At 40.8% G+C, this 24,801-nt stretch overlaps 1 protein-coding gene and 5 non-coding genes across 9 annotated transcripts in view; all 6 read left to right on the top strand.

Annotated features, from left to right (window-relative positions):
• The first annotated feature begins 209 nt into the window (after positions 1-209).
• On the top strand, positions 210-281 carry trnah-gug. The gene has a single exon. It is a non-coding gene; the product is annotated as a tRNA-His (tRNA).
• Positions 282-609: 328 nt separating this feature from the next.
• On the top strand, positions 610-681 carry trnah-gug. The gene has a single exon. It is a non-coding gene; the product is annotated as a tRNA-His (tRNA).
• Positions 682-1,089: 408 nt separating this feature from the next.
• Positions 1,090-1,161, top strand: trnah-gug. Its single transcript has one exon. It is a non-coding gene; the product is annotated as a tRNA-His (tRNA).
• A 451-nt stretch (positions 1,162-1,612) lies between these two features.
• On the top strand, positions 1,613-1,684 carry trnah-gug. Its single transcript has one exon. It is a non-coding gene; the product is annotated as a tRNA-His (tRNA).
• A 249-nt stretch (positions 1,685-1,933) lies between these two features.
• On the top strand, positions 1,934-2,005 carry trnah-gug. The gene has a single exon. It is a non-coding gene; the product is annotated as a tRNA-His (tRNA).
• A 1,406-nt stretch (positions 2,006-3,411) lies between these two features.
• Positions 3,412-24,801, top strand: part of ptk2aa (protein tyrosine kinase 2aa) — a 55,806-nt gene continuing 34,416 nt past the window's right edge. The window contains exons 1-4 of one of the 4 annotated variants that reach the window (XM_046418319.1): positions 3,412-3,850; positions 4,072-4,170; positions 17,917-17,943; positions 22,889-23,133. In XM_046418319.1, the coding sequence (XP_046274275.1) occupies positions 22,933-23,133 (201 nt within the window). In that variant the 5' untranslated portion in view covers positions 3,412-3,850; positions 4,072-4,170; positions 17,917-17,943; positions 22,889-22,932. Of the gene's footprint in view, positions 3,851-4,071; positions 4,171-17,916; positions 17,944-22,888; positions 23,134-24,801 lie in introns of those variants that run through there. The other 3 variants (XM_046418317.1, XM_046418318.1, XM_046418320.1) reach the window with 3 other exon arrangements.

Consider the following 24,801-nt stretch of genomic DNA (forward strand, 5'->3'; position numbering starts at 1 on the left):
CAGAGGGAGGAAAACAATCAAGCTGAACTCCAGTTGACGTTCTTATTTATTTATTTATTTTATCTAAATCCCCCAAATCTTTCATACAGTCGCCTTGAAGCAGTTGTCGAGAGGTTCACAGTAGTCTGCAGTGTCTGATGGAGATTTAAATATAACAAGCAATGGGTAATGTCGACCCAGCTGATTCGGTTTCTCAGACGGGATGGCCAGCCGTGATCGTATAGTGGTTAGTACTCTGCGTTGTGGCCGCAGCAACCCCGGTTCGAATCCGGGTCACGGCAGTCTCTCCTCCGGCTCTTTTTCAGGAGAAATAAAACAAACTCACACATAGAGAATGAACTTTGCTCATCCTGCCCTTAGAGTCTGGACTGTCACAGACTAGTTTTGTGTCATAGAAAACCGGAGAGGAGAAATAAACAGAGGTTTTCTGTGTGTCTTTCAATTCAGAATAATATGATAACATTAAAAAGGAGACTACCGCAAAAACAATAAATCAAAGTTTACAAAGGAGCCTTTACTCTATCTTATATGTCGTTCTGGCACGAATGGCTATCAACTACTGTAGACGGGTTTCTTCCTTGCGGGGGTCTCTCACAGCTTCAGTGGCCAGCCGTGATCGTATAGTGGTTAGTACTCTGCGTTGTGGCCGCAGCAACCCCGGTTCGAATCCGGGTCACGGCAGTCTGTCTTTGATATGTTTTAAAGAGTGGAGACGGCGGCAAATAAGCTTGGTGTCGATTGATTAACAGAAGAGTTAACAGAATCAGACACAGCCAAGTACGAAAAGACCGTTGTGTTGTGAGGCATACCTCAATAGTATGCCTGCAAAGAATAAAATCAGAATTTGCCAAAAAATTGTACTGTATGTTTTCTGTCGCGTAAAGCACTTTAGTCAACGTTATTCAAAACAAGAACAAGAACTCTAAAACGAATGTGCAGATGTTCACGGTATATCGTCATAGCCATTAATAAGTTATTTTATTAATGGCGCATCAGTAGTCTCACAGTATGGTCATATAGATATGGAGAGAATTTTATCACAGTACGCTATTTTATTCCTCACCGCATGCTTTCGCAGCCCAGTGGCCAGCCGTGATCGTATAGTGGTTAGTACTCTGCGTTGTGGCCGCAGCAACCCCGGTTCGAATCCGGGTCACGGCATGTTTTTCGGAGAAGGACATGATTGGTTATTATAGTTTGAGATTGAGAACAGGGTACAGTGGTCGTCTCATTGAACAATCCCAGTCAAAACTAAGGCAGTCTAAAACCAAATCCATAGCTTCCTGTTATTTATAGTGCTGTTTATTATTTAATTGTGTTGTGTTTCTATTATGTATTCCAACCATTTATATCACTGAATGTAGGCCAAACAACAGGGATATCTCTTTACATTGCAATAAAGTTCAACAACATTCCCGAAAGTCCTGGGAAAGCTGAATCAAAACGGAGCATCCCAACCTTCATGAAGGATTGAGTAAACTGCATTAGATAGTTGTGTGCGATAAACTGGCAGTCTCACCACCTTTGAGACAACTGAGTGCATTTAATTCCTTTCGTACTCAATCGGAATATCCTGTGATCTATGAGGCTGTGCTCTCCAACAGCAAAGGCAGCCGTGATCGTATAGTGGTTAGTACTCTGCGTTGTGGCCGCAGCAACCCCGGTTCGAATCCGGGTCACGGCAGTGTCTTTTTCGCACACGGAAAGATATAAGAGAAAAACCTCGATAAATCTGTGTGGAGAGTACAGTACATTGCTTTCAATTGCGCTTTCTGTAACTTTATTGCTGCCGGGGTCACAGACATTAGGGTTTGCACGGTAATGATGGTCGGACGTGCAGAGGCCTCACAGTATCGTCATATAGATATAGAGAGAATTTTATCACAGTACGCTATGTTATTCCTCACAGCATGCTTTCGCAGCCCAGTGGCCAGCCGTGATCGTATAGTGGTTAGTACTCTGCGTTGTGGCCGCAGCAACCCCGGTTCGAATCCGGGTCACGGCAGCCTGCAGTCTATTTTGAAGGAGACATTATCACACTTAAGGATGGGGCGTTAAGTAGTGATTAAAAGAAATGCAGGCTTAACCCCACCAAGAAAATAAGGAAAAACAGACTGAGGGCAGGGTATCTGCATCTACAGACAGAACCTCAAGCTCCGGAAGAGAGAGGAGAAATTATTTATGTATGAGGATCTTTATTTTTCAAATGGAGAAACAGCAAAAGCAGATGCTTCCACACAGGTGCTCTGCATGTATAAAAAATGTGAACAGGCCTGCTTGATTCCGGTTGATCTAAGTGACTTTGAAAGAGGGCACATTGTTGGAAAAAAAAAGAAGAAGAGTAACTGAGAATGTCATTTTAGGACGTGATCAGGCCATGTCAGCAAGGAAAGACTACCAACAATTACATCTGGGGCATTTTATGGTAGGGTTTCAGAGCATAAACCCCCTCATTACAAAGATGAATGCACATTTGAGAGATCATTAGTGCAGAAGACACAGGCACTGCTTACAGAAATGTGGAAAAGTCGTGTGGTCAGGTGAGTCATCCCCCATCATGTTCTCAACAAGTGGGCAAGTACTTGTGTGGCGTACACCACACAAGAGATCGGTACTGCATGTTTGACTCCTACTGTCAAGGGGATCTGGTGGCTCCATAAAGCTGTGTGAAGCGTTTTTCTGGCTTGGTTTGGGTCCACTTATCCCTTTAGAGGGAATAATCCATGCAAATCAATGCAAAGCTGTACTGAGTGATCACCTTTACCCTATGATGAAACATTTTTATCCTGATGGGAATGGTCTATTCCAGTATGACAGTTATGTTGGCTTCTGACTGAGGCCATAGCATTAAAATGTTATGCTGTGGGCTCAGGCAGCACATCTCAACCTGAGCCGACGTGTTAAATAGTAGCGCTCTCCACCACAATCGTCGAAACACCTTATGGCCACCAGGTGTCGTCTTCACACCTGTGCACAAACGAGAGATGCACATAAATTGTATTTGTTTGTAGAAGAGTCCCTGACATGAAAAGAAATCCCCCAAAAGCCCGATGACACTTTAATTGGCTGTAATTGTAAACAACAACGTATTGGTGGTACTTTAATGTTGTCGTTAATCCACTTAACAGGCCTATATTTCTGGTAGTTTAAGTTCAATGGATCATATTTTATGAACTGACCTTAGCTTGCTGTATTGCATATAAAATCTTATTGGGAAAAGTTACTCGTGACTGTTGCGCTTACATAAATTAAGTGAAGCGCAAGGTACAATACTCTTCTGAAATTTAGACGCATAAAGCTGCATGAAATGGAAATACTCGAGTAAAAGTACAAGTACATAAAACTAAATTTTGCTAGTAGTTACTTTCCACCACTGCTTTGAGTACACATTAATGCTAATATTTTTCAATTTCTCTACTGGGAGTGCTACTTTCGCTGAAGCAAAGACGTTTGCTCAAGGGAGATAAAACAGAACGACTAGGAGCCTACAAGCGTACGCTGATACTACCAAGGCCTTTTAATAACACGTAAAGTATCAACACGTTCATTCATTCGCGGGCCGCTGTTGGCTGAGCCCGCGGCGACGTTTCTCTCACAGGGAGTAGCTTGCTCCCCCTCTCTGCTCTCTCGCTCCCTGCAGCAGCCATATTGGAATGCTGGATCTGGAGAGGGGGAAGCAGGAACAAGCGACGAGAGAAGGAGAGGGGAGATAGGCAGGAGCGAAAAAACAGTAATTGCGACTACTTCCAGCTCCTCAACTGAAATAACGGATTATTTACCGACTGTGAACGGTTGTACACGCCGGCAAAGTCAAGTCAAACTTCTCGGACGTAGCCTGGAAGAAGTCGACGTGAGTGATGTTAATGTTTATGGGATTATTTGAAAGAGCTAAAAGAAAGTATGGGATGCGGTTGGATTAATGTTCGTCCTGGCTGGCGTTAGCCCTTTCCTCTGCCAGTTTTTTAAAGCACTTTTAATACCTTGTTCCTTGTTTATATTTAGGAAATAAGTGATAAATTATCGTACATTTACAACACTGTAACTGTAACTCTGTCGTACTTTTCCTTTTAGTAACTTGGAGCAGTTAAAAGGAAGACAGACCCACTGCCACCAAACTCGTCGCCACAGTCACATGGAGTGAATGTGGAGTAACGTTAACTACAACCTACGGTAAATAAATGCACCGGATTAACCTACATTTAGCTCCTAACTCCTAATCTCTGCCTCAAGTGTTGTTTTTTTTAATTCCTTTCATTTGGGTTGTGTGGTTAACGTTACCTTAATTTACCTCTTGGTCAAACTGAACTCACTTAACTCTTCCTGTCTTCATGGACCAGTTATCTTTATTTTCTTTTCCTCTTCAGTTGTTTCAAAAGATTTCAATAAAGCTAACCAACTGGCCCAGTTATCAAGGGTTATTGGCTAATATAAAATAACTGTGAACTGGTTAGGTTTGTGATTAATGATGTGCCTGGCTACACTGGCTCTCATTTTGCTGCTATGAATAGGCTAATATAGCAATTCAGGTGCATATTAGTTAAGCTGAGATATCCATCCGAGAGTGTAATATTGCAAATAAGAGCTGAACCAGGCCGTCCAATAATAATTTAGTTAATCAGTCTGCAACAGTTTTGATATCATTTGATCTTTCAGTTAATCAATCAAAATGGCAAGTATTCCCCGTTTCTGGTTTCTCAAATATGATTTGACAAGACATTTGAACACATCACTGGAGGTTCTCAGAACCTGCATTTCATACAGTAAGCTAATCAAATTCATGGAAGATGTGTTTTTTGTTCCATGTTAAAGCAGACAGCCTGAGACTGCTGCTGCAATTCATTATTCATATTTCAGTGCAGGTTGAAGCACCTTAAGATTCTCTCAATTAAACATGATTGCCTTTAATCACCAGTTCATCAGAAAGGTTGTGTGGATATAAGTAGACTCAAAAGTTAATGTCACTAAAGCTGAGAAACATCTTAGAAATGTGTTCTGTGTGAAAGGTTGCTTGAGCCTGATTTGCTTCTACTGCATATTCCAGATGCAAGAAAATGCTAATGAATTGCAGTATCCTGAGGCCGCTGAGGCTTCAGACCATCAGTGTACTAATAGGAGTGCTGCTCTGTGCACGTAAACTCGCAGTTCTGTGGACAAGCTACAGCTTTGTATACTGGTGTGATCCTTGTAGGCAATGTTTAAAGCCTCTTTAAGGTCAGAGTTTTATTTTTTGGAGGCACAATACAAATACTGTCATGTTGCAGTCATTCAATGTTTGATTGAGCTATTCTAAATTCATATGGACTGTCGTTTACTGAAGTAAGCAAAATTTGGTGGTTGCGATGGTGTGACAGTAAACTTTGGGAAATTCCTGCCATCTGAATAATAGCTATTCTGGTGAGATGAAAGTCTATGTTAGGATGACGTCCTGCACACACTACAACAAGTCAAAGTAATGTTTTCTTCTCAGTATCTCAGCTATCAGCTGTAATGCTAAATCTTCTCACCCAACTTTTAATTTAAATGTAATTGATTGGAAATTGCCTTCAGAGTTTTTTTACAGGCTTGAGATGGTATTTCTGAATTAGCAAACAACCCTCCCACTGTTAATTAGCTTATCCACTTGATGAGCTTGTATTTAGTTCCACTCTGTCTGCGTTTATTCAGTTCACTCACCGTGACCAAGCGCCGGTTCATAAAAATGATGCAGTGGGTTAGATATCATGTTTGAACGCTTTTATTACGTTAAAATGCGTCCCATCGCTGCGTGTTTCAACCATGTGGTACATGCCTACTAATTTGGCATCAGGGGACCAAAATTAAACACAGTGTATGCCATCATCTCAAGTAGAAACATGTCATTGCTTTTAGTGTGTGAAACAAGTACAAAACAATGTTTTTGGCTTTGAGTCGTAACATACATCATGTGGCTCTGGGAAAGTCTTTAATGTGGACCCTCTTCTTAAGTCTTTAGTGATTTTTATTTTACATTACTGTATAACTATGAATTTAGGATTTTTTTCATAGACATCAGAAAGCTGGTAGAAAGAAATGAACTCGAGCTGTACGAGTTAATAGCGACACCTTTCTGACAGGACTTTTCCTCTGGCTGGTATACAGCAGGCTAATACAGGCGTGGCAGTGGTGTGTGTGTGTGTGTGTGCTTGTGTTTCCGTGTGTGTGTAAATTGCAGAGCAGTGCAGGAGGCCCTTATTTATAGAAACACTTGACTGCACTCAGAGATCTTACAGGAGCAGTTCACTACTTTGCGGAGAACTCTGCTGTTTGTATTCTGTTTCTCTTTTTCTATCCTGCAAGGCTATGCTCTGTTTTTGTCCATTTGTTTAACTATGCTTTGCAACCATCTATCTCTACCATCTCTACTATGCGTTCTACTCTGATTTGTTTTCTTCTGGACAGACAGGTCAGCCAGAGCCAGAAAAACTGCAGAAAGACAAGAGGGTAACAAAGCCAGCAGTTTGTAATGTCAGTGGATTGCAGTTTGTGCAGCATGACTCATAATGACTCTAACTATTGATAGCAATTACTGCAGACACATGCTGTGTGTGTGGAGGTATGCAGAGTTCCTGAATAAGAGAATGTGTGTCCTCAATCTGTGTATCATGAGGAATTCATCATACCAATTAATTCTGGGGAGGGAAAAGAGTCGTTCTCTATTTCAGTTTTCAGTTTGAGCATTTTTTTAAAACAAGTTGTTTGCTGTTTTCCTACCTCTAACGTGGTGGCAGTTTTTCCAGAGATTGGCTACTTCATATTACCTGCTGTGTAAATACTTGCAGCTGTGTGGAGGTCTCAGCTTTTTTTCCCTTATATCCTGCACAAATGAATGACTTCTGTTTGCAAACGTAAGTCAGGAATGGGAAAAAACATGAATGAACAGTTGAACTGAGCCACTAGTGTTTTGCACCAGTAACTTCAATATTAAGTATGACTATCTGTGTGTGCTAGTGCCGGCACTTATGTGATTGTATCTGTCCCGGTTCTATAAGTTCAGCTGCTGTCTTCTGTAGGACTTATTTCCCTGCATCCTCCTGCATGTGGTTTCAGCTGTGAAGGAAAAGGTGTGTTTGTGTGTGTGTCTTTTGGAGGCCATTCCCTTTGCTTCTGGATTGGCCGCATTCAGGAAGCAACCCCCACACCCCTCCATGCACACACAGACACACACACACACACTCACAGAGCACTTACTGTACATCCTAAAACACGCTGTGTCCCTCAGGAGCCGAAAGGAAAACGCCTTCTTCCTCTCAGCAGCAGCGGCACTGCTCATATCTCTCTTGAGTGCTTATGCGTTTGCGGATATTTTTATGTGTACCTGCGCATGTGTGTTGCCGCATTGTGATAATGACTGTGTTTACCAAAGAGTAAACATTATTTTAGTTTTGTCGGCTGAAAATGTTTTTTGTGCTCATCATATCTTGGTTGTTTCAACATTAGTGTGTCTATAAGTGCAGTACAGAAATGCCCACGTAAGTTCATTTATATACACTGTATTTTCTATGGTTTTCCTTCAGTACACCTTAGAAATATGAAGAATATCAGTTAGTGGACCTCCAGAGCAGCCGCTCCTCACTAAACTTCTGTGTCAGCCCACTTCAGTCTCTTGTTTTGCTCGCAAGTCCCACATTTTAGTGCTTTTGTTTATCATCTGTGATATAAAAACACCACAGAGAAAGTAAAAGTATCAGTTATAAAATCCTAGTGCACCATGCAGAATCTCTCCTGCTGGGCTGTTGACACACACCATTTCCCTCCAATTCTAACATTTAATTAGTTTTTTTTTGTTTTTTTTTTATATATAAAAAGGATGCTAACTATAAGGAAGTCATCCACATTAATAGTCACCTTCTCATCAAAAGAAAGGCTACCCGAATAGGGATGCACTGATCTGATGTGCAGGAGCTGTATCACCACTGAAACTGATCTTATGAAGCAGAATAGCTAGTGGCCATAGTGTAACCAATCCACATTTTTCTCATCAGTGACATCATACATTTCAGTGTTTCCACTATACTTAACTTTCATTCAGACACTGTGGGCTGCTGACTCAGTTTTTATTGACACAGCAATCTCTGGTTTTATGAAATAAGAATGAGTTCCATGCAGTGAGGTACGCACACTGTTTCTGGCTGCTGCCGCGTCGGACGGACAAAAGACACAGGTACGGGGACTTCATGGTGCCTTCAAGTGCACCTTGTAAACTCAGAAATCTGTACTTAAATGGCCATGAAAGTTCTTAGAATGGGAAAGTTTAGATTTTTTTTTCTTATTTTCCTTTGGGGAAATATACAGGCCCACATCTGTTGTTTTTTCACTGCTGCGTTTAACAATTAGATGCTAAAATCATAAGGATATCCCTTTCATTTCAACATGAGCAGAAAAACTGTATAAAATGAAATTGTTACCTGCAAACTGATAAATGGCTGGTGAAAATGATGCTTGGCCGACCGATTTTTTTTTTTTTTTTTTTTTTTCATAGACTGGTGAGTCATAAAGTTAATTTCGGATGCTGCTTATACAACTATATTTAAAAACTGTAGTATTTTAATCCGCAAAACAACACCATTAAATGATAGTGTGCCGTTGGATTTGTTGCAGCCTGTCTCTTCAAGCAGTTGTGGTTTAAAAACATGCATGAGTTAAACGGAAGAAAACGTATTAGCAGCTTTTCTGACCTTGTCTGAATACAATTGCTTTAGTCTCTGTGTGTGTGTGTGACTAGATTTGACCACTGTGCAGCGTAGTGTTCTTACTGTGTGTACTGAACTGTGCTACAATGGCTGGAAGTGACATCATCGTTAATGACTTGTCCCTCCTTGGGGTACACACACACACACACACACACACACACACACACACACACTTAGAATGAGCTACCTTCGGTCATGCAGGTCACTGGTGCAGCATGTCAGCTAGTGATGAATGGAACTAGAACACTGTGATTCCCCCTGCTATATATATATATATATATATATATATATATATATATATATATATGTTGTGTGTGCGTGCGTGCATAAGACTGACTCCTTGGCTCAACCAAAATGATTCCACAACCAGCGAGTGATCTTTTGCTTCGCTCAGTTTTCTAACAGCGAAGCAGTGATTGAATTACAGAGTAGAAAAGAACAGTTACAACCACAGATATTGTAAATAAGTTGCCCCTCTCCCTCTCTCTGTGTGTGTGTGTGTCATGTTTGAGCAGACAGTCAGTGTAATTACATTGCAGTGAGTCAGAGAGGGAGAGAAAGAAGTAATTGTTGGGCTTTGTCATATAGACACAGAGAAAAAAGAGGTGGGAGGAGGAGAGAGAGCTGGGTGGGGAAAGGAGAGAGGGAGAAAAACAGAAATAGAAAGATGAGGCCAGAAGACAGGGCGAGTGGACTAGAAAAGGGTCCCAAGATGTCCCATGTTTCTAGATTTTAAAAAACGTGGACATGAATCTTCTTTGAGCTTCATAGGCATTTGTGGTGGTTGATTTCTTTTGCTGCTTACTGTGTCTGTCCACACCTCAACATATGCCTCAGACATCAGATGCACTTTGTTTAGGAAACAGGCTTATTTCCTTTCTTTGCAAGAGTTAGATGAGAAGATTGTAAGGTTCAAACCAGTTTGACATTAAGCTAAACTCTGAACAGGACTAATTATACCAGGTTTTACCGCTAGTTATTGCATGTAATGGAAAGCCCAGGAATGAGAGTGCAGCGGCACCACAGTTTACTGAACAACACATCACGTTTTTATTCCTCACTGTTTGATAAGTTTAGCTGTCATGTTGGTTCTGGTTTGTAGTTTCAGCTATTGCCGAGGTGTCTGCTACATTTCTTGTATTTTCAGGCTGTGATTTTGAGTTCTTGCCACCTGTGTTGAAGCTCTGGTACAGCTGGCAGATGCTTGTTGTCCCTGTTGAATTTTCCGTAATGTCTCACAATAAGTGCCATTTCAGTTTGCGTAATAGCAAACGGGTTTAAGCTCAAACACACATGACTGAACTGCTGAAAGTGGAAACGTCTTTACTCCAAATAGGAGGCCACCAGCAGGGGCTGGTTAGTTTAGCTTAGCATAAAGCCTGTAAATGCACAATCCAGGTACTTAACCGAGAGAGAGAAGGGGGGGAATGAGACCAAGGCAGACATCAGTGTCTGCTTGGCTAATCATATGACCTCATCTCTTCTCCAGAAAACACACATTCACAGACTTGTGTGGTACCGTAAACTATTGCTGCTGAAGTCAGATGTGGGTATAATGCCACAGTGTGTCTCTGCGTGTTGTCTGTGTGATTAGTCACCAGCATGCACACTCCTGTAACAAAGGTTCATTGAAGAATGAATATCCTGAGGCTGATTGTCCACCTTTCACTCGTTTTCTCTGTATTTTTTTTAGCAATTTTTATGTGATTGTTTTATGTATGTGTGCATTTTTCTCATCGTTCACTTAAAGGAGCCAGTTCATAGAGCCGACTCGTTGATGAGTCGCTCTTTACTAATGAATAGTGAAAAGGCTTCCAAATGAAGTGACAAGCAAAAAATCCCAGAGGCATATCATAAGGGTATTGTTAAAACAATATCAAAACTTAATTTTTAATATCGCAGTAACACTGTTGTATTGTAACTTCCTTCCGTTTTCACCTTTTATCTTTTTATTCATGTTGCTGTTAGGGTGAAGTAGAGAATGACATAAATGCTGGCAGACCCACTGGCAAAAAAAAATAAATAAATAGAAAGTAGAGTGAAGGCAGCGGGGTAGTTCTTGGTCACACCATTTGAAGATCATTACCACTAGAGGGTGATGTCAATACACCAACTCAGAGGATGGAGCTTAAATCCACCTTCTAAATGAGAGTATACAAGAGTGTGTGTGATTGTGTGTGACTGTGACATCTTGGCCTACTAATCCAGTGGCCCATTAATCTGCTTTGCTCCTGAGCAACTCTCATCTTGTCTGTCTTCCTGTTTGCTTGCTTGCTTGTGTGTGTGTGTGTGTGTGTGTGTGTGTGTGAGAGAGAGAGAGAGAGAGAGAGAGAGAGATCTTGTGTCTGTCTTGGCTCATTCATAAGCTTTGTGTTGAGTGTCCAGTGTCAATATAGTGTGAATTTAGCATGACATGCAGACATATCAAGACTCGGAGACAGCAAAGTGATTTTTTTATGGTATTTTAAGCACATTTTGTGGTACAAATGGCGGAAAATGGCCAAGGTTGGGAAAGCTCCAGCAACAGCAGATTTCTGCCTTTGGGACAAATCATGTTCGTGTTTTTAAATGCTGACTTAATTTGAGTCTTTGGTTAACAAACAAAACAAAACTGCTGCTCATCTAATTACATTTCTTACATGTTTAAGATTATTGTCAGTGTTTGACTTCCTTCTTGAAAATCTGTTGTATGCATCTGGAAATATATTTGGCATTCGTATGACTAATACAGTGGTTCTGATTGTTGCACTACACTCTGTGATCATTATTATTAACCCTGACAATTTCAGGTACCTGATATTTTTCCTACGTATCTGGGCCTCAGATAAAGCTCTACAGCTTAGGATCAGTGCTGAATTCTGTAATTATTAATTCAAGAAACTAAAGCCCAAGTTATATTTCCTGCATCTGCATGGCTGTGATGGTCTGTGCAATCCACATTTAGTTATCTGTCTTTGTCCAGGTCCAAGACCAGGGTTTGCATGAATCTATACGTGCCAACTAACGTGATCGTGTCTACAGACAGACAATATATAAACAGAACCACGTCAGAGACAATGTTGGATTCTGTCTGGGCCTTGAGTCTGCGCTACACAGTGGCACATAATATTGAAGAGAGAGGTTACACATGCTAGGTAAAGTCTGCCCTCATTGGGTGATTTTCACAGATGGTAACCATCAACTTTAAAAGTAACAGCATTGTTTCAGTATTAAAACATCATATTCCTTGACTCATTTTCAGTCTGTTGTTACTATGAAGGAATCAGTTATAACGATTGAAGCCTAGGGGTGATTACGGTAAACTATTCTGTCTCAAAATATTGCTAAAATTAGTTTAGGGGTTTCCCTACCTCTCTATCCCTGCATGTGATTTGATTACAGACTAACTGGATTAAATATGTGCCCCTAACAAAACAAAGTCTGTCAAACAATTGACAATTCCCCGTGTCTCCAATTTTCTGTCATTTATTTTTGTGCTCTGAAGATAGATGATTTCTGCAGGACCAAGTTGAGTTGAGAACATTGGATTATGACTAATTGAGCAGCTCCTCAGGGCTTTGTGTCAGAGAGGCAGAATAGCCAAAGGCAACACACAATGTTTAAATAACCCACACTCCTTTCCCTCCCTTGTTATACCATTTGCAGCTCTGCCTTTTGCCCCAGTATTATTTCCTCCTCACTGTCTTTATTTGGCCATATTCTTTCATTGCTGTCTCTCTCGTTACACCTTTTTTCCTGCCCGTCTCTCACTTCTTTTGATGAAGTTGTTTCATCAATGCCTTTCCATTCTCATGTGCTTTTCCTCTGTCTCCTGTACATCTGGTTCCCTCTCTCCCCCTCCATGTCTCTCTTGGGACACAAAGACACCCATCCCCTCCCCCCCCAATTCCTTCCTCCTTTTCTCTCTTCCGTCCCCCGTCCCCCCTTCACAGTCATGGGTTCCCTACTGGTCCTCTCCATCGCTCCCTCCCTTTTCCCTCCCCTGTTCTGCTCCCACTCGTGCTGCTGTGTGTGTCAGTGTAGTAGCAGTAGTTGTAGTAGTAGACGGAGGAGGAGGAGGAGGAGGCTGGGCTGTAAGCTTAAGCCGACATTAGCCATCATTACTGAGTTAGCTGGCAAGAACATTTCAGCGCTAGCCCAAACACCACAGAAGACCACAATTTTGGCTTTTCCCAATTAAGCTGGCTGACAAGGAGGGGATCTGATCTCATCTCTTCTCTTCTCTTGTCTTCTCTTCTCCTGGACTTTTAAATGGAAGGACTATACCATGGTAAGAATTTCAACAAACAGTTCTGTGTTTGGTTGCATGTGCGTGAATGAGCGTACATCACATTTGTGTTTTTATTTTGTAGCCGCAACACTTACAGTAATTGTGGGCTTGTATGATGGATATAGATTTGTATGTACTTGTATGTGAACATGCAAGGAAGGTTTAGTTTTAGCTTTTTTGCTCTAAGTATGAATTTAAACGTGTTGTTGATGATTGCATTTATAATAATAATGTTGATGATAATGAAGAGAAATTGGAGGAAGAGGTGTAAGAATATTGAAATGAATGGAGAAATGTAGTTGTGTGGTAGTGGGAAAGAAGAGGGTAATAAAACTGTAAAATACACACAAGTGGATGCACATCAAAGTACTAGGATCGTGGGTGTGTGAAAAAAGGACATGTGTTTGTTTGCCTCTATGTAGGAGGCTTCAACCCGAAGTGTGCATGTGCGGTGAAGGGTTTTGCGCTGTGTGTGTGTGTGTGTGTGTGTGTGGGAGGGAGGCAGCATGTGTGAGATGATATGTGTGTCAAATTAGTGGGTTGTGTTTGAATACAACTGTGCATCCTTATGAAGAGTGTTGCCCACATGGCTTTGCGTGTAGGTGTAAGTGTGCATTTTTGTGTGTCTCGTGTACATTTGTGTGTGTGTGTGCGTACTGTAAATGTAGGCATGAAGTAGCAATCCCCCTGTGGCATTTTGTTTCTAGGTTATATCATCTATATTTCAGTATGTTTTAATATTTCGATCTTGATTCATAATTAATGGAAATTTGCTAAACATGAAGCAATGATAGGGACTTACACGCACAAACAAGCAAACAAACCAGTAGACAAACCAGTCGAGCCAGTAAGGATTTGTGTTAATTTTGTAGCCTTGTAGACCAGTTTCCTTGTGTTCATTCTCATAAAAAGTCAAAGAAACAATTAAATATTTAATATTAGGTTTGATTTTCTTCTTACTCAGGGGAAGAGTAAATGTATGCTTGAGCCCACAGCTGGTGCTGGGATTTAATTGACCATTAATGTCAGATGCATTTTGATTTATTTAAAGAAAACAGAGACTCAAAAAGTAAATGTAAAGCACATACTATATTTCACCAGTTAATTCGTCCTAAATGTGTTGATGATGATGTGATAAATTATACATATTGAATCTTGGCTGTGTGTGATACATTAACATGCATGCTGCTCCAGTAAGCCGGTTAGCTTTATCACTGCACCTGAAATATACACACTTGAGTGAATGTGTGTGTATCACAGTGTGTGTGCTTTTGCAGATAAATGTGTATGAGCAGTCATGCGTTCACGTGACCTTATTATGTTGCATGCATGTAGGACTTATCTGGAGTATGCATCATCTGTGTATTAGGGTGTGTGTCTGAGTGCAGTGTATTTTATTCAGTGATAACGTGCCAAGCTCTGAATAATTGCATGATGTTTATCTGAATGTGCATAATAAGAAAACTGTGAACACATCACCTATACAGTCCACCATGAAATTGAATCATGAAAACCACTGACTTATCCATCATGTAAAACTATTTCTGTCACTATATGTAAAACTCATTAATGTCCAGTTTCAGAGATGTGTTCTCAGAACCTTTCTTGCAAAATCAAGGGCAAAAAGATGTGTGTGTGTGTGTGTGTGTGTGTGTGTGTGTGTGTGTGTGTGCGTGCACATCATGCTAGTGTGACTGGCAGGTGTGATTGGTGCCTCAGGGGTTATGTTGTTGCGTTGTAAGACTGCATGCTCCAGTAACACCCCATTGTCCAGAGGGTCACACACACACACACACACACACATACAAGTGTGTGCCAGCTCAGCTTGATGTTTAACCGTTTGACACTGAGCAATGAGGCAGAACAGCTGACTGCTCTCATCAGGTTAGTTCAGCTGATTCTTGTAGGAGAGGGAGGAGTAACGCCTGCCTCTGTTTTTCCTTGACCAGTTTGAGTCTCTTTTGTGTTGAGCTTTGTGCAGTTTTATTATTTGATTTATTTATTTATTTATTTTTTACTTTTAACTTCCATCTACCTACACAGCAGCTCTTGTCAGCACCTACAGAGAAACCACAAACTGAATCTGTGCCTGGTGTAATATTTGAACATGCATAAACAAGCATTTTTAATGGAAGCTGACACTAAAAATGAAAGAAGACCATTAACATTGTGTTAAACAGTCTTTTCATTTTGATGATAGGAATTTGCTCTTCAACTGAGCACACCTTTTTCTTTACTTGCTTTTTAATATTTTTATATCGAAAGTAAAGCAAAAAAATTTGTTTAATTTCTTTCTGTCATTAAGTGTAGAAAAGTAAACTCTTATTCCTATGACCCCCCACAAACTGTAAATTTTATTTAATTATTGATCTGAGACCAGTAGTTTAGAGATCATTGCACAGTAGACTCTCTCTCAATTGTTCTAATTACAGTTATCAAAAAACTATGATTAACGTGCAATTTTACGTAGTTTGCAGACCTTGAGACCATCCACAGTGTGTGTGTGTGTGTGTGTGTATGGATATATCTTTTTGTTAGGTGTGTGATGGAAGTTTGTTTTCTGTTTGGTTTTTGGACTTTCTGAGTGTGTACAGTAATAACAGCTGAATAAGATTACCTACATACTTGACTCATGACACAGCTGTGAAAGAACAGCAGCATGTTTAAAAAAAAATCATACTGTGGTGCCTTGAAACTAAATTTATTTAGCACTTCTTTTTCAGCCAATGGAGCTGCAGTTCTGAGGGCAGCTGTTTTTTTTTTTTGTGTTGCCTAAACTCTTCTATTTATTTCGCTTTCACTCCTCCACAATGGCGTGTATGTGTGAAAGCGGTTGGAGTTAACTGAGACGGCAGGAGTTACCCTCAACAAGACAAAACATAGATTTGAGGACGGCTGTCAGTTTGACGGCATATGCTAAATAATTCGTGGAATAGACATCAGTATATCCAAGGCTCCTCTCCTTTCCTGTGTGTCTGATTCTTGAGGACAGGTTGAGGAGCAGGTGTTTTGGGCTGCCTGCCAGTCTACAGGCAAGTCCCAGACCCATGACCCTCTAAAATAAATGTAGTGGAGGCTGTTAAACAGACTAGTATGTAATTAACACCGTGCTAGCACTCCTGCAGGATATTCTTCAAAGAAAATATCACAAATCACGAAGAGTTTCACACATACAAAACAGCTGAGCACTTAAAGTGTTAACTAACTATTATATTGTGTATAACTAAGTGTTAACTAATTATTTGCAAGAAGACAGCAAGATGTTTTGTTTTTTTTTTCCAGCTCTCGAGGTGCCGTCTAATCTTGTTTCCCAGACATAAAAAAAAAGCCTCAGTCTCCGATGGTTTTCGGTCTAGACTGTTTCAACGCCAGTTTGGCTGCTGATGCACTTAACTTGCGTTGAAATCTTACAGCAGAGACGGGGAAGACAGTTAGTCAGAGTGAGCGTCAATGGGACAGATGGTGTGTGCGAGGTTCAGATCTATCCTCTGTAAATGTCATTACAGACACTTTGAGACTGAAACAACAGGATATGGTTTAGTCATTCATTATGATTGTTCTCTTTGGCTTAATCATCGAAAAGGTGATCTGTGGCAACATGTTGAGATGAGAGGAACTTGTTGTGCCTAAATATACAAATATATTTTACAAAATTCTGAATATTTTGAGGGCAGGAGGCTAACTTGGCTTGGTCAAGGAAAAAAATCGTTTTCCAGTAATAGATAAAATAAGAATTACACAGTTAAAGTGTTGACACTTTTAATGTTACTTAGCCTGTCATGGGACCATTTTATATAATGACTTTAACTTGGAAAAAAAAAACTTTTCTACTGTTGCCCATGTGCTCTGAGCAATGTTATGGGTGCATTTGCATGAGGCAAGTTGTCAGGTGAATTTAAATGTTATAATTGACAACCGATCACCTCATCAACATTGTGTTTGCAGAGAGAGAGAGAGAAGTTTATGAGTTCTCTGAGCATTTTGTGTGAAAATTGCATTTAAGATGCTGTTGGGATTATCAGTATTTGCCTTACTGTAATGATGTCTTTAGTGAACCCTGTTACCTCCACCATTACCGTTCTCTCTCTTTCTCTCTCTCTCTCTCTCTCACACACACACACACAAACACAAAATGTAGCGTCCAGGTTTCATATTACAAAGGGTATGTCGATAATACACACACCGTGAGTCACCTTGCTGGTATTTCCTTTTAGTTTGTGTGTTTTCGCCTTACCATTACATCATTTTTGTTGACAACCCCTGCTGTCATTTAACATTGTGTGTATGTGTGTACATCAGGGTGTTAAACGCACTTAGGCACTTATCCTCCTGACCTCCCCTTGCACTCAGCCATATCGCTGCTCTAACTGGGTGTCAGGTTTTCAAAAAGGCTTCTCCTGGGCTTCCTGTGGGAGTTTGGGGGCTACAGTATCAATGTAGATTAGTGTACCAAGCCCTTCAGTAAAACAGAGTTTGATTTCCACACTCTGTCAGCCTTAAAAGTCTTATAGTTTTTATACTGCTTTGTTAAATAAAAATAAAAACTTGTAAACCCTACATCCTTTACATGTCATGTTGTAGTTTACCCACCAAACAAAGAAGCTCATTTAACCAGTGTGGACTCAGCCGGTCTCGGGTGGCTATAAACCATGCAACAATAGGATATTGATCTAAAAAATATCAATCAATATCAGTCAGTGTTGAAAAGTCGACAGAATATTGATTGAAGCCGTTGAATTTGAGAAATATTGTATCAGGACACACAGGCATCCCCTCTGCAATTCACATTAATTAACTGAACTGTGAACATCTGCTGTGGGGCTTAATAAATTTCGGTTCCATTCTTGTTCTGACCCGATAATAATTTATTCAGTGGCTCATAATAAAACCAAATCAAACAGACCAGCTAACTCTGTTATTCTTATGTTTGTCTTTCAGATATTTCCAGGATTGCCTACTACACAGGTGAGTAGCCAACCTTCGACAACACTGATCATACACAGTTTATGGCAGCTGAAGTGCGATGAGGTCACCACAGTGGATTCGATTCGTAGTGCATAGTTGAAGCATCAAAATGCCATTCATAACCCTGGGAATAATAATAAAATGGTCTTACCCTACCCTTTTCTGCCCTTTTCTGTCTTTGGAGCTTTCAGCCACTTGTCTTCATCAGCAAATTGTAGTTGGTACAGGACAATAACATGTAGTTTAAAAAGACAGACAACCACACATGCACACGCTCGCACCTAGGGGCAATATAGAGTTAGTTAAGCTAATGTGCATGAGTGTGGGAGGAAGCTGGAGTACCCAGAGAAAACCCACACAGGCACAGGGAAAACGTGCAAACTCCGAACAGAAGGGCCCCCTGAAACCCTCTTGCTATGAGGTGACAGGACTAACCACTGCACCACCATGCTGTCTATGCTGTAGTATATTGAGGAAAAATATAGCTCTGAGAGAGAGAGAGAGAGAGAACATCGCTGTAGTTGGAGTGTGTGACTAATTGTAATCTTTACACCAATGCCAGAAACAAAATAGGTTCCTTGATGACAGTCCAAGTCTGACTTCCAACAACCTGAGGGTGTTTTGTTTTCCTTTGTTTTCTTAAAATAAAAATAAGGAAAGCCCTTACTTAAGGCCTCACTGGCATATGGATTAAGTCGTTAATGTCCATCATTTCCAGTCAATCTTAGAAAAGAATACTAACAATGTGCTCAAACTCTTTGCTCTCTGCAGGTGCAAATTCTTAAGTTGTGTCCCTCCTTCCTCAGCATACCATCCACTGTGAATGTGTTTCACACTGGTTGCCAGCTGAGAGGAAGTAAATTAATAACAATGAAATTGTCAATGCATGAGAAAAGTTAGGGCTGTTTAAAGGGTAATTCCAGGGCGTGAGCCATAATCATTAAAAGACTGTTTTTGTTCTGTTCTTTCGTGCCTTAGTTGATAATCTTCAGGTGTGGGGTCTTGTTCAAGTGTGAAGTGCAGCTTTCTCCTATCCCTGCATGCCAGCTCACACAGAGATGCAGACTTGCATCGTCTTATGACAGAGAGACTGAGACAGCCATTTTGATCACTGTTTTATTTTTTTTTTTATACTGTGTTGATCTCGAGATGTTATGGGCTGGGGTCTGCACAGTGCTGCACAACACAGCAAAGTACTAAGAAATGAAGGAAATATAAGCAGAGGGCAGGATGTCTGCAGATATAGACAGCAACACACTCTTCTAGAGGCTAATATGTGATGAATTAGAGAATTTTTTCTTCATGCAAGTTAGTAATATAGTTTTATCTTCAAGGCGTGGAAGTGAACATATTGATTGTTCACTGATACAACATATGCAAGGATACATCAAAATGGTAATTACAGTTTGTGACGGAGGTTTACCTGGATGTGTGAATTTTGCATTTAGTGGCTAGTAGGTGTTTCCCTCCCCTGTTAAAATAATTATCTGTGCGTAAACACAGAGTGAGATAGAGAGAAACTCAGAGAGGGAGAGAGGGAGACGTTGGCACAGTACCAAAAGAGCGCTTCCTATTCATGGCAACATCCGGCCCTCTGACAAAAGGCTTTCAATAGTCCACACACACAAACACACACACACACACACACACACACCCTGCGTAACCCCCCTCCACCACCACCAGATTTTCATAACAATGGCCAATGCCTGAATTAGAGCACAAATTATGGAAAACCCATGTATGCACACACGCACACACACAAACACGCACAGTATCATTAAGATTTACTGTTAAAATTTCAGTTTGTGTGACTTTTCTGTGTGCGTTTGTATTTGTGTTTGTTCAGTAAGTGGTTGAGGTCTTTTCAGTTCCACAACAATGTGTTCAGCCTTATAAATGTCTGTTTGATTAATGGATGCTGGCATCTGGTCACTAACCAACCATCTAACCAACACAGAAATGGGTGCCACTGGGTGGCAGGATATTGCTAGCACCTTGACTTGGAGGTGAGCCTTCGGGACAGCATCTTGATCTGAAAGGTAGAGTGTGTATGACCCTCAAAGTACAGGCTGAATGACTGAATGTGCAGTATGAAGTGTGAGTGCTTGAGACCTTGAGGTTTGGACTGTGGATTGGTTTGCGTGTTGCAAGTTTACATGCTGGGAAAAATTGCTCTTCTTTTTTGTCTGTGATAATTTAATTAAAAGTTTCAGCGTCCTTGTTGGATAAGTTGTCAATTTTGGACAGCCATGAAAGGAAGGGTTGAGGGGATGGTGGCAGCTCACCTTAGTTGAATATGCCTGTTATGAAATAGTGGACAATATGGACACATTCAACTTTAAAATGCATTTGAGAGGAGATCATGGAGATCTAAAGTAGTTTTCTGTCCTGGTTTATCTTTTATTTTATCTCTTTTTTGTTTTTGCTTTCATCTTTCAGTGAGTTAAATGCTTTAAATGGTTCTGGTAGTACCTTTGAGGAGTAAAATAAAGGGATTTTTATCCTCTCTTCTTTTTATGTTTGGTTTTGATATTGGCACAAGATGAAGACTGTTCTGAGGTCAGCTTCATAAACAGAAGTGGGAGTGGGTTTTTTTTTTTCATTGAACACAAGAGACCAGCCAGATTAGCATATTAATAGTTTCTAGCTCCTCCTGCTTCTCTAGCAACCCTCTCTCTCTCTCTCGGTCTCTCTCAGTCCCCTCTCAACTTTCTTTCAGCTGTACTGCTCTCTCCTCCTTTTCCCCTCATTCATCCTGAAACAAACATTGTATTTCTCTCTCTTTCTCTCTGTCCTGCTGCTTCTGTTTGTGCCTCACTCTTTTCTCTCACTTTCTTTGCTGCAAGAGGAAAAGATAATTTTCTGTTTCGTATATGACTGAAGACGGAAAGCGTCTCTCCTTTTCTGTGGCCGCTATCTGACTGAATCTCCACTGGATCAACACTGTACAAGTTGGATTTGGCTCTGATCTTTTGCTGCAGTCTTCTCACCATCACTGGGACTCCATTGAGTGAAATAGCCCGATTCCTCTCCTGAGTGACAGTCACTTGACTCTACCAAGGCAACTGTGTAACTATGGAGTGCAGGCATGGGGCAGAAATTGGGCAAAAAACAAACAGTGTGTTGTCATCAGAGAGGGGCTACTGAGGAGTACTTCAGAAGTGGAGAGAAAAAGAAGTTTGTAGATGAAACTAACTTTACGTCTCTGGGGATCGCTTCACGACCTGTGCAGTTGTAACAGGAGAGAGCTTAAGAATGAAATACTGCGAAGGATGGGTTTTTTTTTTTAATGCTTGCCATGTTGAGTCTTCTTTAGCATCTTTACTTTCTATATAAAGTGTCAGGAGACCAGAAAATCTGCCTTTTTGAGGATTACTGCTATTACCTCTCTGGAAGTAACTGTTGGCTAAAGAAGTTGTTGACACAAGTTGGAGACAAAGATTTCTGCCTTGGAGACGGCGCACGCATGTGTTTGTGTGTGTCCTTGCATTTCTGTCAGGACCTCGATGTGTGTTTATATAACTTCTGCACACAAGAAGTTCAGTGTGTGTGATGCGTGGCTGTGAGACAGCTAGCTGTCTTTCTGTAGTCAGCGGAGGCAGACACAGAGAGACATGTGTTTCCATGGCAATGAGCGGCTGTAGCCCCTTCCCCATGTGCTGGCACAGAGGTATGAAGAAAATCGCACATACACACACACACACACACACACACACACACAGTAACAAGTAGTATGAAGCCCCTCCACAGTGTGACATCTGACTCCATGGGAATCGACTTGGTGTACAGCCAAAGCTACCGTTCCTCTGGCAGGGATTGTGTGTGTGAGAGAAAGAGTTTGTAATAGAGCAACAGAGGCAGGTTAAAGTGCAGAAAGCCAAGAGTGATTTATTGGTATAGAAGTCATTACCATTTGAAACTGGCAGAGAAGCATGAAAATGTGTTTTTGTCCTACTTTGATTTATCCATCAAAAATCTTTAGTCATTCTTCTGAGTTATGCGTTTGTGTGTGTGTGTGTGTGTGTGTGTGTGTCTGTCCGCTCGGGTGTAATTACCTGCTAGATCAGTTTTCCTTTTTAATGGGGAAGTGAAGCACAGGACGAAAGGAAGTCGAAAAGGATAGAGTTAAAGAGAGCTTTGTATCTTTTTCTATACAATGTCATGATAACACACACAAATGCACACATATATATATACACACACAAAAAACAGACTTCTTGAACACTCATACACACACACGGACCTAGAGGAGGTAGCTCTTGTCAGGCATTCCCAGATTAAGTTGCCATGAAATTCCAGGAAGTGTGTCAATGTCGTGGCTTCTTACTCAGGAAGAACGTCAGCCTGAGGTGCATTGTCTTCTTCGTGTTATAGACACAGGTGCTTATATAGTGAGCCTTGACCCTGACTGCACACATTTCTCTCTGGTGTCTCATTGTTCGGTGTTTTCCACCTTGCTAGCGAGCATTATATCAAAAGAGAGATTAACTGTACAAGGTTTATACCAAGTAAGATGAGAGCAAGATTCAGGAGCACAACATCACAAGTGCATCAGTCTTTTATTGACCGCAGAGAGAAGGAGAAAGCATGTAGCATCAAACTGAAGGAGAAACAATTAGTTGACTGATTGACAATTAGCAACTGTTATAATGGATAACTTGTTTATGTCATTTTTGAATTTTTTCTTTGTCTTAAAGTGAATTTAATATTTTTGGGTTCTGGATTGTTGTTTGGACAAAACAAGAAATTTGAAGCAAAACTGAAACAACCAATTATATGATTAGATAACAGAAATTGATCAGCATTAGTGAATGTTTGCTTACAGGCTAAACTCTCATAGGAGGATTAGGTTAAAAATGTAATTTTCTGTCTTTTGATTCCACCCTTTATTCTCTCTTGTTTCACTGATGATGTTTCTAATTTGCTGTCTGTTTTCCCTTCCCAGAATATGACAGACACCTAGCAGCAGCAGTATCAGCAGGGAAAACCATGGCGACAGCCTACCTGGACCCCAACCTGAACCATGCCTTCCTGGAAGGTGCCAAGTCACGTCTGAGTGCGGGGGGGTCGGACCGAACCATGGCCGGCTCCGTGGACAGGGTTCTGAAAGTCTTTCATCACTTTGAGACCAACACTGAACACAGCTGCTGGTCCTCCAATATCAGATATGGAGATGCAACTGATGTCCGGGTAAGAAGAGACACACACTTATTTTGTCTCACCATGTACTGAATGTGTATGGTGACACACTAAATAAAGAAAAAGTAAACACCAGTCTCGCCCAGTTTCACAGTGTAAGGCTTGTGTTAATCTACATTTTTCCTATTTTTAACAAATCCCATGAAAAGACCAAACCATCTGTGTGTTGGTTGGCCTCTCATTGCTGTCTCCAGGATCCATCAAAAATCACAAGTATAGAGCGTCATCTTTAAACAAGACTGAGCAGTGCTCTGTGAGGCTGTACTTAGGCATAGTAGTGGTTTGATATAAACGTTAGCAACACCACATATTTTTAGCAGGTACAGTGTTTACCATCTTGATTAAAAGAGTTAGATGGCTCACTGATGTGTTTTGGACAATAATGAAGTTCTATGGCCTAAACAAATATGTTATATAGGCTTAAACTAGACAGACAATACTTATTAATACAACCCTGGTTTTAGAAAAGTGGACATGCCGTGTAAAACACAAATACAACAGAATGTGATAACTTAAATCATTTTTGATGTATACTCAAGAGGCAATATATTTAATGTGTTACCTCGCAACAAACAAGGGACGACAAAAGACTGGGAAAGTTGTGTATTGCTCAATAAACACCATCTTGGATCGTTCCACAGGTAAGCAGGGTAATTGGAAACAGGTGATGGTATCATGATTGGATATGAAAGAGTAAAAGGCTCAGCTGCTCACTAGCAGGAATAGGGTTGGGTTCACCAAAAATTTGATTGTACAAGGGATACCACTACATGGGCTCAGGAACACTTTGTAAACTTTCGTTTATAGAATCAGGACTGTAAGTTCAGTTCATCAGCGGTTTTGGTCTGTTTGTGGACTCTGTTATCAGAACAATATAGAACATCCTCACTAAAAACTGAACATTATAACTTTCACAGTGGTGGTATTTGGCATTCATGACATTGCCTCCACCCTCTATATGGCGGAGTTTGCCCCCAGCAGCAATTTTAAAGGTGAATATTTGCTGTTTGCCCCCAACTCAAGGTCCTAGCTGTCTGCTCCGATAAAGGACTCTTAGCACACTGAGAATATTGTGCTAGCAAAATATATAATACCCCTGGGGCACACTGTGTGTATTTGTGTGCGCGTGCGTGCTTGTGTAGGTTTACTTGGCAGTATGCTTTTAGATCCAGCCGTGTGACGCAGAAACTACTGCTCAAACTTCAGTGGTCATACAGGGTACGTCACTGCAAATATCTTCTCCTCCTCCTCCCCTCTCATCACTTTCTCCTTCAGTATCTAGGTCAGACCCCTTAGCAATTTACATGGAAACACACATGGTGCTATGAGCATTATCGAGCGTGCGTGTATGATGTCTGTCAACTTGTTTGGGTGGGAACGTCATGTTAAATCGCTTCACTTCATCTACATACACATGGATAGACTCATGCCCTCGTTGACCTGATGTAAAATACCAGACGTAAACATTGGCACAGTTGGCACACTGAGGTATGGCAGATTGAATTCTTTGTAGACAGGCAAAGTGTTTTTGACCACTGGGCATTTTTGTTTTATTTAGTACTCACTGCATGTGTTGGGCCAACACAACTAGGACACTACCACTATAGATAAAGAGGAAAATGTTTTGTAATTTATACCAGTGAAGCCTAATACACCTGT

This window comes from Scatophagus argus, chromosome 17 (assembly GCF_020382885.2).
Source record: "Scatophagus argus isolate fScaArg1 chromosome 17, fScaArg1.pri, whole genome shotgun sequence".
NCBI lineage: Eukaryota > Metazoa > Chordata > Actinopteri > Scatophagidae > Scatophagus > Scatophagus argus.